The 17408-nt window shown below is 43.8% G+C and overlaps 1 protein-coding gene across 1 annotated transcript in view; it reads left to right on the top strand.

Annotated features, from left to right (window-relative positions):
* LOC124044168 (unconventional myosin-XVI-like) overlaps positions 1-17408 on the top strand; it is a 519573-nt gene that overhangs the window by 64657 nt on the left and 437508 nt on the right. Inside the window, exon 5 of the mRNA XM_046363671.1 lies at positions 10935-11043. Within this exon, the coding sequence (XP_046219627.1) occupies positions 10935-11043 (109 nt within the window). The remainder of the gene's footprint in view (positions 1-10934; positions 11044-17408) is intronic.

Below are 17408 nucleotides of genomic sequence, written 5' to 3' on the forward strand. Positions count from 1 at the left end.
AAAGGCCAAATCACCTTTTAAGTAACATCAAACCAAATATGGAGTTGATTTCAGATGATTTGGACGTTATATTTTTGAACATGTTCACATGTTAGCGGTTGCTATAGTGTGCTGAAGTTTGTAATGGCTGTTTCAGAAAAAATGACAGCTTCTCCTGGCCAATAGACTACTTTCAGTGTGAAGAACCATCTAACATTGTAAATGTTAGAGGCAGCAACTCATTTAAGGTAAGGGTTAAGATTAGGGTAGGGTTTAGTGTCCGGACATCCCAGCACTTACCGTGGCTGTATGAGCTGGGATGTAGGGGGCTTGGTAATTGGGGAGGAGGGGGTAGCATTATTGTCTCTCTATGTTTGATGGCGCTAATGCCAATTATATTATCTCCATATTGAAAACAGCTTCCCAATTTCCCATGCCCTCCCAATACCCTCCATTACATTCCCAACCCCGTTCCCAATCCCATTCCAAACCCCCATTCCCAGCTCCGGGTACTGCTCTGTCTCCAAACATCTTTCTGCCAGGATTTATCCTCTCTGTGTGACTGGTGAAGCCTCAGCCAGATGAGAGGAGGGGAGTTTAGTCATTGGTTATAAAACTATGATAGGAGCCAATAGGCAACAGTAGAGTAGTGTTGCTGCATGCTAAACCCATCTGCCTCATATTAAATGTATGAGTCGGTTTAAATTCATTATTACGAGGGAGTTATAGTGAGTTATTTCCTTCAATGTATTGGTCATTCATTTACAGCTCTTTCATGTTGATTCCCCATGAGAATAATGATCCTCTATGATCAAATAGCCCTTAACCACAACGGCAACTATGAAGAAACGACATGATTGCTACTCTAGATCTAGGCCTAGTCTGTAGAAGCCATCTCTGTCTATGGCGTCACTATAGTTCCCTATTCAGAGCCTAGAATCCATCGTGGCATCGCTGGTCCGTTATCATATCTGATTTAACTTCACTGTGTCAATTAGTTTCTCCTGATTTGCATGGCTAACAAGGCCCATGCAGGCAGCAATGAGATAAGCGATTGCCGATTAGTGGCTAATTGGCAGGTTGTCCTCATTCTGTTGTAATTTCTCCCAGCAGAAAAGGTGAGTTCTATTCCCTAGGCACCAAGCGGAAAAACATGGGACGAAACTAGGAGATACTAATTGAACATGTCCAATAAGAAATGCTTGTTTTAGTTTTCCATTGCACAACGTTTTGAATTGTTTCAGTTGCATGCCCTAACGATCCCTACCATGATCTCAGTTTTCTCTCTTATGCTTTGCATTCTGAAAAGTTGTAAGGCGGGGCCTGTCTCGTCTGTTTTTTAAACTTTAATTTACCTTTATTTAACTAGGCAAGTCAGTTAAGAACAAATTCTTATGTTTCAATGACGGCCTAGGAACAGTGGGTTATCTGCCTGTTCAGGGGCAGAATGACAGATTTGTACCTTGTCTGTCTGTTCTGCCCCTGAACAAGGCAGTTAACCAGCTGTTTCTAGGCCATCATTGTTAAACAAGAATGTGTTCTTAACTGACTTACCTAGTTAAATAAAGGTCAAATAAAAAAAACAGACGCCCCAGTTGATATCCTCACTAGGTAGAGTAGTGATTACCCTGCAAACCAAGAACATTAGCTAAGATTCCCATTAAGTTCAAGATAGATAGATATAGCCTGGTGGTGCAGAGGGTTAAGGTTCTGGCTGCAGAGCCAGAAGACAAGACAACATATTCTTTAACCATGTTTCTTTCGAACAAAACTATGAAATTGAAATACAGTGGTTCTGTCTCCTACTGGTCATTACCACGCCTTCTAACAGAGGTGTCAGGACCATTGTACCTATATTTAAACACACCTCTTCCAGAGACCATCACCAATTGGTGACGCTCTTTTTCACAAGGTAAAATGTATATAGAGAGAACATCAATGGAATATATGCTATGAACGTCATAAAAACGGACTTATTTGGAATTTGTGGAACATTGTTCAACATTACAGGAAAGACCTGTGCAACCTAACTTAAAACATTGTTTGAATGTCATCACAACTGACCATATCATTTTCACCACCTTCAATCACCACCTTCCGGAGACACCGGAAACCCCACCTCTTTAAGGAATACCTAGGATAGGATAAGTATCCCCCCCCCCTTTAAGATTTAGATGCACTATTGTAAAGTGACTGTTCCACTGGATGTCATAAGGTGAATGCACCAATTTGTAAGTCGCTCTGGATAAGAGCGTCTGCTAAATGACTTAAATGTAATGTAATGTAAATGTTTTGGGAACCTAACTCTTGTAAGGTATCCACACGGTTCCTGCAACCTAATTAAATGTTCCGGAAACCTTTAAAGAACTCAGAAAGGTTGTTCTGTCAACATTCTTGCAACATCAAAGGAATGTTTTGTGCCCCCTGATTCAAACATGATCTGAATGTCAGCACAACTGGACAGTTTTATCTCTTGTCATATCCCCACAACGTTCCCACAACCCAATGAAACATTCTGGGAACCTTTAAAGAACAGAACAAATGTGTTCTGGGAATGTTTTTGTAACATTGAGTGAATATTTTTTGCACCCTAAAAGAAGCATTGCAGAACGATCCACACAACTGGACAGGTTTTGTTTTTTTGGGAACATAAATTTTGCGAGACACTTCCCACAATCTCATAAAAGATTCTGGGAACCTTTAAAGAACCTTTTAAATGTGTTCTAGGAACGTTCTTACAACATTCTATAATCATCCTCACGACTGGACAGTTTTTGTGTTATGAGAACATTTGTGGTGACCGAACGAATGTTCTGGGAACTTTCACATAACTCATTTTTGTTTGCTGGGTACCTTACTGTAGTAGTCTTGCTGGAGTCACAGCAGGAGCTGAGAATGACAGGTCAGAAACACCACCTCTCTCCTATTTATTCTACACGCACACACACACACAGTCCCTCGCCACGACCTGCAGAAAGGCTGTATGATTGGCACATTTGGGCTGGATGAAAAAAAAGTATTAAAACAGACAGCTAGGCATGCTCTCTCTTTGTCTTTCTTCATCTCTCTCTCTCTCTCTCTCTCTCTCTCTCTCTCTCTCTCTATATATATATATTTAATATTGGTACATAACCAATTGTTCAGATTAACTTCATTCATTTTGTTTTTTTTGCTTGCCATTGACGGGTAGATTAATTTGAATCAAATTGTATTTGTCACATGCACCGAATACAACAGGTGTAGTAGACCTTACAGTGAAATGCTTACTTATAAGCCCTTAATTAACCAACAATGCAGTTTTAAGAAAAATAAGTGTAAGAAAGTATTTTCTAAAATAAACTAATGTAAAAAAAATATTTAAAAAAATAAAGAAGAAAAATAGATATATAACATATAATTAAGGAGCAACAATAAAATAACAGTAGCGAGGCTACATACAGGGGGTACTGGTACAGAGTCAATGTGGAGGTTATATACAGGGGGTACCGGTACAGAGTCAATGTGGAGGTTATATACAGGGGGTTCTGGTAATATAATAATAATAATAATAATATATGCCATTTAGCAGACGCTTTATCCAAAGCGACTTACAGTCATGTGTGCATACATTCTACGTATGGGTGGTCCCGGGGATCGAACCCACTACCCTGGCGTTACAAGCGCCATGCTCTACCAACTGAGCTACAGAAGGACCACACAGAGTCAATGTGGAGGCTATATACAGGGGGTTCTGGTACAGAGTCAATGTGGAGGTTATGTACAGGGGGTACCGGTACAGAGTCAATGTGGAGGCTATATACAGGGGGTTCTGGTACAGAGTCAATGTGGAGGCTATATACAGGGGGTACCGGTACAGAGTCAATGTGGAGGCTACATACAGGGGGTTCTGGTACAGAGTCAATGTGGAGGTTATATACAGGGGGTTCTGGTACAGAGTCAATGTGGAGGCTATATACAGGGGGTACTGGTACAGAGTCAATGTGGAGGCTACATACAGGGGGTACTGGTACAGAGTCAATGTGGAGGCTACATACAGGGGGTACCGTTACAGAGTCAATGTGGAGGCTACATACAGGGGGTTCTGGTACAGAGTCAATGTGGAGGCTACATACAGGGGGTACCGTTACAGAGTCAATGTGGAGGCTACATACAGGGGGTACTGGTACAGAGTCAATGTGGAGGCTATATACAGGGGGTACCGGTACAGAGTCAATGTGGAGGCTACATACAGGGGGTTCTGGTACAGAGTCAATGTGGAGGTTATATACAGGGGGTTCTGGTACAGAGTCAATGTGGAGGCTATATACAGGGGGTACCGGTACAGAGTCAATGTGGAGGCTACATACAGGGGGTATCGGTACAGAGTCAATGTGGAGGCTACATACAGGGGGTACCGTTACAGAGTCAATGTGGAGGCTACATACAGGGGGTACTGGTACAGAGTCAATGTGGAGGCTACATACAGGGGGTACCGTTACAGAGTCAATGTGGAGGCTACATACAGGGGGTACTGGTACAGAGTCAATGTGGAGGCTACATACAGGGGGTACTGGTACAGAGTCAATGTGGAGGCTACATACCGGGGGTACTGGTACAGAGTCAATGTGGAGGCTACATACAGGGGGTACCGTTACAGAGTCAATGTGGAGGCTACATACAGGGGGTACTGGTACAGAGTCAATGTGGAGGCTACATACAGGGGGTACTGGTACAGAGTCAATGGAGGCTACATACAGGGGGTACTGGTACAGAGTCAATGTGCAGGGCACAGGTTAGTCAACGTAATTAAGGTAATATGTACATGGAAGTAGAGCTGAAGTGACTATGCATGGATAATAAACAGAGAGTAGCAGCAGCTTAAAATGGGGGTGGGGGGGGGGGTGTGCAAATAGTCCAGTTAGCCATTTGATTAGCTGTTCTGGAGTCTTATGTCTTGGTGGTAGAAGCTGTTAAGAAGCATTTTGGACCTAGACTTTGTTCCAGTTGCAGAGGCAGTTGTTTAGTCCCAGGGTTCTTGGGTTAAATGCGGAAGACACATTTCAGTTGAAGGCATTCAGTTGTACAATTGACGGCACTATGGTGTTGAACGCTGAGCTGTAGTCAGTGAATAGCATTCTCATGTAGGTGTTCCTTTTGGCCCAGGTGAGAAAGGGCAGTGTGGAGTGCAATAGAGACTGCTCCATCTGTGGATCTGTTGGGGAGGTATGCAAATTATAGTCAGTCTAGGGTTTCTGGGATAATGGTATTAATGTGAGCCATGAAAAGCCTATCAAAGCACTTCATGGCTACATATGGGAATGCTATGGGTCGGTAGTCATTTAGACAGGTTATCTTAGTGTTCTTGGGCACAGGGACTACGGTGGTCTGCTTGAAACATGTTGGTATTACAGACTCGGACAGGGAGAGGATGAAAATGTAATTGAAGACACTTGCCAGTTTGTCATCGCATCCTTGGAGTACACGTCCTGGTAATCCGTCTGGCCCTGCGGCCTTGTGAATGTTGACCTGTTAAAAGGTCTTACTCACATAGGCTATGGAGAGCGTGATCACACAGTCGTCCGGAACAGATGATGCTCTCATACATGCTTCTGTGTTGCTTGCCTCAAAGCGAACATCGAAGTTACTTAGCTCGTCTGGTAGGATTGTGCCACTGGGCAGCTCGCGACTGTGCTTCCCTTTGTAGTCCGTAATAGTTTGCAAGCCCTGCCACGTCCAACAAGCATTGGAGCCGGTGAAGTAGGATTCAATCTTAGTCCTGTATTGACGCTTTGCCTGGTTGATCCATTAGATGCATTAGCTCTGATGTTTCCCTAATGTTTAGAGATTTGTTTTGATGAATTGCAGGATGTTTAAATTCCAGGTGTTTGTGGTTTGCATTTAATGGTCCAGGGCGCTGAGATACAAGGGTTTGGACTGCAGATTTGGGTTCAGCATTTGCAAGTCACCCTGTAGCCTATGTCCATCGTCTAGATATTCCTCTTCCTCCATTCTCTATATTAGGTAAAACCGTCTCCAACCCCCTCTACACACACACTCCACTTCTCTCTGTCTGCCTGAGGACTAGCCAATTCATCTCGTGTTCTGTCTTAACATGGTCGTTAGAATTCTATTAGCGGTAAATATTCAATAAGGAGCCTCACTTAAAGACCCCTGTCCCTCTTATCTGCCCCAGCCCAGCCACATTCGTTACACTGCAACATATTTTATTGTTTAGGCAAACAGCAATGTACGGGGAAGGACTGACAATGGCGACTTGAAAGGAAATGTGTTAGCTTAAAGTGGAACTGACAGTGCTTTAACTCCTTAGCAAATAAGAAACAAACAGACAATCATAATATCAGTGAAAAAAAAATCTAATTCCCAGTTTATGCTACAAAACCAACTTCATAAGAGGTTTTAAAAATAGGTTCTACTTGACTAACAAGTCCATGACGTATAGGCATTATTGGCAAACTAGAATGATGCAGTTCAAGCAATGATTAGCTAATATTATTCACCAATACATTTCTTGGTATTTCTTGGTAATATTGCTATCAGGATGTAAATCACAGACTGGTACATTGTTTGCTGCCTCCTCCCATTCAGGATGCCCTCTTTCAGTTTCAATGCCTCAATATTTTGGACAAGAACTGATGAATGTAACTATGGCTGGGAATGTCAATACAATCAAGCTAGCAATGGCAATTGATCCTAAGTCATAATGTGGCTAATAGGCTAGCCTATCTATTCATGTACCTCTTTATTAAGCAAGACTAAAACCTGGATGCTAATGTTAGCTAGCTACTGTAGCTTCTGGGAGGATGTCATGTCATTGGAGGAGTAGGTGAGTGATCGACTTTTCCCCCCTCATCCTTATCTGGTGGTACAGCTAGATGCAGGTGTTAAAAAAGTATCTTTGCTAGCTAGCCATGCTGAACTTGAACAACTGTTATCCTGTTAGTATCTCTTCCGTTCATAAATTCACTCTGGCTACCTACTTCGATTACTCTCATCTGAGTGTGACAGAGGCAGAATAATTCATGAATTTACAAAAATGCAACACCCGCTTAATATGACCTGTGTCAGTAAATGTAGGGGGAAGAAATAAGAGTCATGATTAAATGTAAACAGCCTAACCAGCTCTGCTATGGCAAGTGAAATGGTTAGAGTGAGGTGTTCTCCCATTTGTGTCTAGAAGTAGCAAGCCAACTTTGGCCAGTTAACTTGTGTACTTGACTGCTGTTGAGGAACACACGGATCAACCCTACTCCTTGGTCAGAGCATCCAGGGTCAATCGGTGCAGTATGTGCTAGGAGAGCAAAACTCTCTGAATGTACAAACCGATAATCTTACAACGCTCTGAATTTACTAACGACCCAGAGCGCATTCTGGCACACTGGCGGCAGTTTATGAACTAGTTATCAATTAAATGTATTTTCCTTTGATCAAATGGGCGGGCAGGCAGGCAAGTTTCCATTCAGTTGACAAAATGTAGGTTGGGACAAGCAAGCATTGACAGGCAAGCTGCAGAAGTACGAGCAGGCTACTATTCCCCATCGTTTATCAGTGCAATTTTGACGGCCAACTAGGTGAACAAGTTTGAGTATGTTTATCTAATGTTTAGCTCATCTCGCTCTGGCTGGCATTAGTTGTTGATCTTGTTGTTGTTGATGTGCATAACTGAGGGAGAGAGAGCCTACCTTTTCATGGTTGTTTGATTAATAGGACTGTAAAGTTCCCAAATGTAAGAGGTCTCCCATGGTATTTGCATATTTTCAGAAATCCATTCAGTTGTATGAGCAAGATGTTTTGTTAGGTTTTATTTACAGCAGTGTCTTTTAGTTGTCCAAACACACAGCTGCTTTCTCACTCTATATTGCTAAAGAATTTTCACAATTGCCCTACTATGCATCATTCCCAAACATTCTAATAATTTTAAAAAATGTGAAAATTACCAAATCTAAGTGTTTCCTTGTCAGCAAATGTAAAAAATAAATACAAATAAAATAAAGTGTCATATTCTTCCAGGGACTGTACATGAACAGATTTTAATAAGATTTCATGTTGCTAAAACGCTGTTAGTTCCACTTTAAGTAAGTTAAGTAAGTTATAGTGAGGGAAAAGGGGATATTGACAGAGATAAAGAGACAGAGGAAAAGCGAGAGAGAGAGAGAGAGAGAGAGAGAGAGAGAGAGAGAGAGAGAGAGAGAGAGAGAGAGAGAGAGAGAGAGAGAGAGAGAGAGAGAGAGAGAGAGAGAGAGAGAGAGAGAGAGAGAGAGAGAGAGAGAGAGAGAGATGGCGTGTGACAGAGAACAACCCAGTAGAGAGGTGGCCACCCCCCACAGAGAAGCCAGCAGAACAGCCCACCTCAGCTCCTGACAAAAGTCTCGACCCCACAACAGAACGGACCACACCAGATCCTGACCATAGCGTTGACATCACAGCAGGACAGACAAATGAAGAACCCAAGCCCAGGGGATCCTACCCCCTCTGAGCACCCCCCCTATCAACCACCCTGATAGCCCTCCTGACAACCGACCCACACCCATTGAGGACATACACAAGACACAGATTGTACTTTTTCCCAAACACAGAGTGTCTTATTAACTCTGGTGTCCAAACACTCAGTGCACCCTAGACCTTCTGTCTGAGGACCAACTAGGGTCACCCAGCCACATAATAATACACACAGCCACAAGGAGCAGAGCAGAAAAGGGTGGACACATCACCAAAGGGAGTGATTGAAAAAGCCTCTTCTACTTTACCCAACGCGCAAGTGGTCTCCACCCTGCTAACACGAAAAGACTTCCACCCTGCTACCATACAGCGGGTAAGCACAAGTATTTCCCATGATCGTGTCTCAAAACCAAATGTTTCCCTGGCCCACCATTTCACCCTGGACTTGAACAGCCTTTACGACCAAGTCTACCTATACAAGGCAGCAGTGTCCACCTTCGCCCGGACCCTAAAGGACATCGCCCTCAAACGCAGTCCCAACACTTCACACAGGAGCCACAGATCAATAAACACCCCGCCCATACTAGCAAGACACTCTCCCCCCTGGACCTACACATAGAGGACCCATGCCGAGAAGACCCACCTCAAGACCACAGCACCACCAGCCACCTTGGGAAAATCCTCTGCATTATCATTAACAGCAGACTTTACATTTCCTCAGTGAAAACAATGTACTGAGCAAATGTCATTACTGTACGACAGACCAAGTATTTACCATGCACACCCTAATTGACAAACTAATCAAAACAAATGCAAAGACTTCTAATGCTTTGTTGATTTAAAAAAAGCCTTTGACTCAATTTGGCATGAGGGTCTGCTATACAAATTGATGGAAAAAAAACATATAACATGATAAAATCCATGGACACAAACAACAACTGTGCAGTTAAAAACACACACATTTCTTCCCACATGGCCATGGGGTGAGACAGGGATGCAGCTTAAGCCCCACCTTCTTCAACATTATATCAATAAATTGGTGAGGTCACAAGAACAGTCTGCAGCACATGGCCTCAACCTACTAGAATCTGAAGTCAAATGTCTTCTGTTTACTGATGATCTGGTACTTCTGTCACCAACCAAGGAGGGCCTACAGCAGCACCTAGATGTTCTGCACAGATTCTGTCAGACCTGGGTCATGACTGTAAATCTCAGTATGACAAAAATAATGATGTTCCAAAAAAGGTCCAGTCGCCAGGATTACAAATACAAATTTAATAGACACCGTTTCCCTAGAGCACACAAAAAACTATACATACCTTGGCCTAAACATCAGCACCACAGCGACAAGGCAAGAGCCTTCATTGCCATCAAAAGGAACATAAAATGTGGCATACTAATTAGGATCTGGCTAAAATAAATAACAGACCCCACAGAGCCCACAGAGCCCCACAGACCCCACAGAGCCCCAGGACAGCAACACAATTAGACCCAATCAAATCATGAGAAAACAAAAAGATAATTACTTGACACATTGGAAATAATTCATTCCAAAAGAGAGCAAAGTAGAATGCTATTTGGCCCTAAACAGAGAGTACACAGTGGCAGAATACCTGACCACTGTGACTGACCTAAACTCAAGGAAAGTTTTGACTATGTACAGACTTATTGAGCAAAGCCTTGCTATTGAGAAAGGCCGCCGTAGGCAGACATGGCTCTCAAGAGAAGACAGGCTGTATGCACGCTGTCCATAAAATGTGGTGGAAACTGAGCTGCACTTCATAACCTCCTGCCAAATGTTTGACCATGTTAGAGACACACATTTCCCTCAGATTACACAGATCCACAAAGAATTCGAAAACAAACCCAATTTTGATAAACTCTCATATCTACTGGGTGAAATACCACAGTGTGCAATCACAGCAGCAAGATTTGTTACCTGTTGCCGCAAGAAAAGGGCAACCAGTGAAAAACAAACACTATTGTAAATACAACCCATACCTACTTTTATTTATTTTCAATGTTGTACTTTAACTATTTGCACATCGTTACAACAGTGTATATATACATAATATGACATTTGAAATGGCTTTATTATTTTGGAACTTTTGTGAGTGTACTGTTTACTGTTCATTTGATTGTTTATTTAACTTGTGTTTATTGTCTATTTCACTTGCTTTGGCTATGTTTACATATGTTTCCCATGCCAATAAAGCCTTTGAATAAAAACATTGAATTGAGAGAAGAGTAAAAGGCAGAGTTGTGCACACATCCCTGCCCTGGGGCCCCCACAGTCCCATATTTAATGAGTTGATTAAATACCTCCAGTGAGTGTTTATGTCCTTGTGGTTCTCCTCAGGTACACACTGCTGGGAGGGCCTGATAATTGGGCGTACATTATCATCGATCCCCCTCTGATAAATGACCTGAGAAACCACTCAACTTATTTGTGTCTCTCTTCTGCTTTCTCTCCCTCCTCGTTCTATGGTGGGTTCCGAACGTTCCGGGTGTTTTGAAAGGCTGGGGTGAATGTTCTACTGCAGGATGTGAACGGGAACAATCCACTGGACTACACCACCGAGGGAACTGAGACCAGCTACATCATCCGAAAACACCTGGAGGAAAACGGTAGCACAGCACTCCTCACAGGATTTACTATTGTGTTGTGTGTGTGTAGTGTTATGTTGTCGTGTTTTGTTGTTGTGTAGTGTTGTTGTAATGTTGTGTTGAGTTATGTTGTGTAGTGTTGTGTAGTGTTCTGTTATGTATTGTTGTGTTGTGTAATGTTGTGTTGAGTTGAGTTGTGTTGTGTAGTGTTCTGTTGTGTATTGTTTGGTTGTTGTGGTGGTAGCCCTATTGTTTATTTTGCATAAATGTTCATATAAATCAAATCAAATGTAATTGGTCACATACATATGCAGGTGTAGCGAAATGCTTGTCTTCCTAGCTCCAACAGTGTAGTAGTATCTAACAATTCACAACAATACACACACATCTAAAGGTAAAAGAATAGAATTAAGAAATACATAAATATTAGGACGAGCATTGTCGGAGTGGTATTAACTAAAATACAGTCGAATACAGTATGTACAGCCGTGGCCAAAAGTTTTGAGGATGACAAAAATATAACATTTCACAAAGTCTGCTGCCTCAATTTGAATGATGGCAATTTGCATATACTTCAGAATGTTATGAAGAGTTATCAGATGAATTGCAATTATTTGAAAAGTCCCTCTTTGCCATGCAAATGAACTGAATCCCCCAAAATAGTTCCACTGCATTTCAGCCCTGCCACAAAAGGACCAGCTGACATCATGTCAGTGATTCTTTCATTAACACAGGTGTGAGTGTTGACGAAGGCAAGGCTGTAGATCACTCTATCATGCTGATTGAGTTCGAATAGAAGCTAGAAGCTTCAAAAGGAGGGTGGTTCTTTGAATCATTGTTCTTCCTCTGTCAACCATGGTTATCTGCAAGAAAACCCTTGCCGTCATCATTGCTTTGCACAAAAAGGGCTTCACAGGCAAGGATATCGCTGCCAGTAAGATTGCACCTAAATCAATAATTTATTGGATCAAGAACTTCAAGTAGAGTGGTTCAATTGTTGTGAAAAAGGCTTCAGGGCGCCCAAGAAAGTCCAGCAAGTGCCAGGACCGTCTCCTAAAGTTGATTCAGCTGCGGGATCGGGGCACCACCAGTACAGAGCTTGCTCAGGAATGGCAGCAGGCAGGTGTGAGTGCATCTGCACGCACAGTGAGGTGAAGCTTTTTGGAGGATGGCCTGGTTTCAAGAAGGGCAGCAAAGAAGCCACTTCTCTCCAAGAAAAACATCAGGGACAGACTGATATTCTGCAAAAGGAAACTGGATGGGACTGCTGAGGACTCGGGTAAAGTCATTTTCTCTGATGAATCCCCTTTCCGATTGTTTGGGGCATCCGGAAAAATGCTTGTCCGGAGAAGACAAGGTGAGCTCTACCATCAGTCCTGTGTCATGCCAACAGTAAAGCATCTTGGGACCATTCATGTGTGGGATTGCTTCTCAGCCAAGGGAGTGGGCTGACTCACAATTTTGCCTAAGAACACAGCCATGAAAAAAGAATGATAGCAACACATCATCCAAGAGCAACTTCTCCCAACCATCTAGGAACAGTTTGGTGACGAACAATGCCTTTTCCTGTATGATGGAGCACCTTTCCATAACTAAGTGGCTCGGGGATCAACACGTCGATATTTTGTTTCCATGGCCAGGAAATTTCCCATGAAAAATGTAAAACAGAAATGTTACATTTGCATAAGTATTCAGAACATTTACTCAATACTTTGTTGACACACCTTTGGCAGCGATTACAGCCTCGAGCATTCTTGGGTATGATGCTAAAAACTTGGCACACCTGTATTTGAGGAGTTTCTCCCATTCCTCTCTTCAGACCCTGGTTGTATGGGGAGCATTGCTGCACAGCTATTTTCAGGTCTCTCCAGAGATGTTCGATCTGGTTCAAGTCCGGGCTCTCTCTGGGCCACTCAAGGACATTCAGCGATGTCACGACCGTCATATGAATAATTGGACCAAGGCTCAGCTTGAGTAGAGTTGACACGCTCTTCAGGGCGAGTGCGGGGAGCAGGCACCTGGCACAGGACGTACTGGGCTGGGAATGCTCACTGGAGGCCTGGTGCATGGAGCCGGCACAGGTTGCACCGGACTGATGACACGCTCATCAAAACACCTGCGTTGAAGCATACTCCTAGCCAACATCTCTCTCCGATATCCCTCCTCAAACTGCTTCATTGACTCCCAGACGGACTGTCCCTTGTGCCCCTGCCCATCAAAAAACCTTAATACCTAGAAACCCCCTAGTCACGCCCTGACCTATCACACCATAGAGAACCCCGAGGGCCCTCTATGGTCAGGGAGTGACAAGCAACTTGTCCCAAAGCCACTCCTGCGTTGTCTTAGCTGTGTGCTTAGGGTCGTTATCCTGTTGGAAGGAGAACCTTTGCCCCAGTCTGAGGTCCTGAGAGCTCTGGAGCAGGTTTTCTTTAAGGATCTCTAATGTACTTTGATCTTTGCCTTGATCCTGACTAGTCTCCCAGTCCCTGCCGCTGACAAACATCCCTGCAGCATGATGCTGCCACCACCATGTTTCACCGTAGGGATGGTGCCAGGTTTCCTCCAGACGTGATGCTTGGTATTCAGGCCAAAGAGGTTTTTGGTTTCATTTTGGTTTCATCAGACCAGATAATCTTTTTTCTCATGGTCTGAGAGTCTTTAGGTGACTTTTGGCAAACTCCAAGCTGGCTGTCTTATGTCTTTTACTGAGGAGTGGCTTCCGTCTGGCCGCTCTACCATAAAGGCCTGATTGGTGGAGTACTGCAGAGGTGGTTGTTCTTATGGAAGGTTTTCCCATCTACACAGAGGAACTCTAGAGTGGCCAGACGGGTTCCGTGACCAAGGCCCTTCTCCCTCAATTGCTCAGTTTGGCCGGGCGGCCAGCTCTAGAAAGAGTTTTGGTGGTTCCAAATTTCATCCATTTAAGAATGTTGGAGGCCACTGTGTTCTTGGGGACCTTCAATGTTAAAAGTTCTAAAAACATGTTTTTTATTTTGTCAAGGCATATTCTCCATGATGATAATTGTTTTTAAAATACATTTTAGATTAAGGTTGTAACATAAAAAAAAACGTGGAAAAAGTCAAGGAGTCTTGAGTACTTTCCGAAGGCACTGTAGTTCAGCAGCCTCTAAGGTGCAGGGTTGAATAACCTGGTGGTAGCCGGCTAGTGGTTGCTGTTGAACTTTTAGATGGCCTCGAGATAGAAGCTGTTTTTCAGTCTCTCGGTCCCTCCTTTGATGTTTCTGTACTGAACTCGCCTTCTGGATTATTATGGGGTCAACAGGCCGTGGCTCAGGTGGTTGATGTCCTTGATGTTCTTTTTGGCCTTCCTGTGACATCGGGTGCTGTAGGTGTCCTGGAGGGCAGGCAGTGTGCCCCAGTGATGCGTTGGGCAGACCGCACCACTCTCTGGAGAGCCCTGCGGTTACGGGAAGTGCAGTTGCCGTGCCAGGTTTTGATACAGCCCAACAGGATGTTCTCAATTGTACATCTGTAAAAGTTTGTGAGGGTCTTAGGGGCCTAGACAAATTTCTTCAGCCTCCTGAGGTCGAAGAGTCTGTGTGGGTGGACCATTTCAGATCGTCAGTGATGTGTACACAGAGGAACTTGAAGCTTTTCACATTCTCCACTGCGGTCCATCAATGTGGATAGGGGCATGCTCTCTCTGGTTTATCCTGAAGTCCACGATCAGCTCCTTCATTTTGTCGTCATTGAGGGAGAGGTTATTTTCCTGGCACCAGTCCGCCAGGGACCTCATCTCCCCCTGTAGTTGGTCTCGTAATTATCATTGCTGATAATCAGACTTACTACTGTTGTGTAGTCTGCAAACCTGATGATTGAGTTGGTGCGTGGCCATGCAGTCACTGGTAATCAGGGAGTACAGGTGAGGGCTGAGCACACACCCTTGTGGGGCCCCTGTGTTGAGGATCAGCGTACTGAAGGTGTTGTTTCCTATCTTCACCACCTGGGGTGGGCGTCAGAAAGTCTAGGACCCAGTTGCACAGGGTGGGGTTCAGACCCAGGGCCCCGAGCTTAATGATGGGCTTGGAGGGTACTATGATGAAGGCTGAGCTATAGTCAATGTTACGAATCCCTTTTGGCCCGACAGTCTAGGGGGGATGGTAATGAGACCCGTAACATAACTCATGCAAATTATTATTGTGACAAAGTAAAAGTGTGAATGAAATAACCACGACAACAGAAATCTACCGTCAAACTCTAGGTTTATTTATAAACACACGGTAATGGGGGGAGCAGGAAAAGGGGCTGAGCTGGACCCAAGGAAAGAAACAATAAATATACAAAAACACACCCCTAAGCTAGACTAGCCTACTTTAACAACAACTAACTAACTAACCAAAAATACAGTGGGTGGTCTGCCCAGTTCTAACTAGTGTATTTAACAAAGTTCACCTACGGGTAGTGTATGCCCATGGGCGACTTGTCTTGGTTTCCCCTTTTTCCCACCAGCAATTAAACACAAACACCATAAACAAAAACAATACTCACAGGTGATGACAAAGTGCTATGAGGTGCTTAAACAAAAGAGAGGTTAAGATACAAAGCGAGAGTGAAACACAGAGACCTACAGACATGGCATTTACAGAGAGATTGAGCGAGAGATTGAGCGAGAGATTGAGCTGAGCTGAGCTGAGCTTTAGAACAAACAAATGGGGTTTTTAAACCATGGGGAAGGAACTGTGATAGGTCAGGAAATAGGAGGAGGTGTGTCTTCTGATTGATGATTGATTGTTGACTGATTGGGGAGTGATGATTTTACATTTACATTACATTTAAGTCATTTAGCAGACGCTCTTATCCAGAGCGAGGGGAGAAGGAGAGAAAAGAAACACACACACAGGATACACACACACATACACACACACACAGGATAACTGTATCCGTAACAGTCAATGAACACCATTCTTACATAGGTATTCCTCTTGTCCAGATGGGACAGGGCAGTGTGCAGTGCAACGGCGATTGCATCATCTGTGGATCTATTGGGGCGGTATGCGAATTGAAGAGGGTCTAGGGTGTCATGTAGGGTGGAGGTGATATGATCCTTAACTAGCCTCTCAAAGCACTTCATTATGGCAGAAGTGAGTGCTACGGGACTATAGTCATTTAGCTCAGTTACCTTTGCTTTCTTGGGTACAATAACTATGGTGGACATCTTGAAGCAAGTGGGGACAGCAGACTGAGATAGGGAGAGATTGAATATGTCTGTAAACACTCCAGCCAGCATGCTCTGAAGTCGCGGCTAGTGTGTCTTACTCACGTTGTCCACAGAGGACAAGAACCCACAGTCCTTAGGAGCGGACAGCCATCTTTCCTCCAGTGGATAGTATTTTTTTCTACCCCCAAACAATGACTCTGGTGAGGACCTATTATTTCTGCGGTGAGACATTTTGTTGTTGTCCATATAACGTCTCTGTTTGTTAATTTACTGCCTGCTGTAGTGCTCATTTGCATCTTATCACAGCAGTTAAAGAAAGAGACTGAATAGAAAAGGAACTGAAGAGGGAAAATTACTGAAATATAATGTTTAATTTCTCATTCATGAGATAATGTCTTAATTTTGTCCACATGCAATTATAACATGACTTATTAATGAGAAGGAATGTTCCCATGGATGGTTGGCCTATCTAGCCCTATTGGTCCCAACTTAGTCCAGCCCAGCCATGGTGAGCCCAGCCCAGCCATGTCCAGCCCTATCCAGCCTATCCCAGTCAGTCCAATCCAAACCAGCCCAGCACAGCTAATCCAGCACACTGTGTCCATATGTAACTGAGCTCAACTCAACTCAGACTGAGGGTTATGTTCCAGCTCCCTGGTAGGGTGTTGGAGGCCCTAACATGCTAATGTGTTAGCAGGACCACTGTTGGTCCTGTACAGACAACACCCATCTGCCTCAGAGTAAAAGCCACTTAGCGCCTCCATCAATACAGAGCACGTATTGATGGATAGACAAAGAGAGGGGGATGACAGGCTGACGGAGAGTGGACCACATACCATCCTCTCCCTCCATCCCTGGGGTAGCATCAGGCGTATGGTGATTTATTATTACTGTGTGGGGAAGAGTTCTAGGCAGATCACTTGTGATAGAAGTCAGTATTCGAAGTCCAACCATGTCTGAGGACACATGGACATGACGTGGAAGCCAGCCACTAGGGGCAACAGTGAACACTATTAGCTTCAAATAGGTTTTGGTGTTGCTAGGATGTTCTGGGCGGTTATGGCGAATGGGCGCTAGCATCTGCCTCTGATTCCAAAGGTTGCAAGTTCGAATCCAGCGATAGGAAGTTGTTTTGTGTTGTTTCTTTTTTTGCTTGTCCCAAACCTTAACTGAAAAAATGGGTAGTTAATGTCTCAACTCAACCTTA

This window comes from Oncorhynchus gorbuscha, linkage group LG09 (genome assembly GCF_021184085.1).
Source record: "Oncorhynchus gorbuscha isolate QuinsamMale2020 ecotype Even-year linkage group LG09, OgorEven_v1.0, whole genome shotgun sequence".
In the NCBI taxonomy this organism is placed as follows: Eukaryota; Metazoa; Chordata; class Actinopteri; order Salmoniformes; family Salmonidae; genus Oncorhynchus; species Oncorhynchus gorbuscha.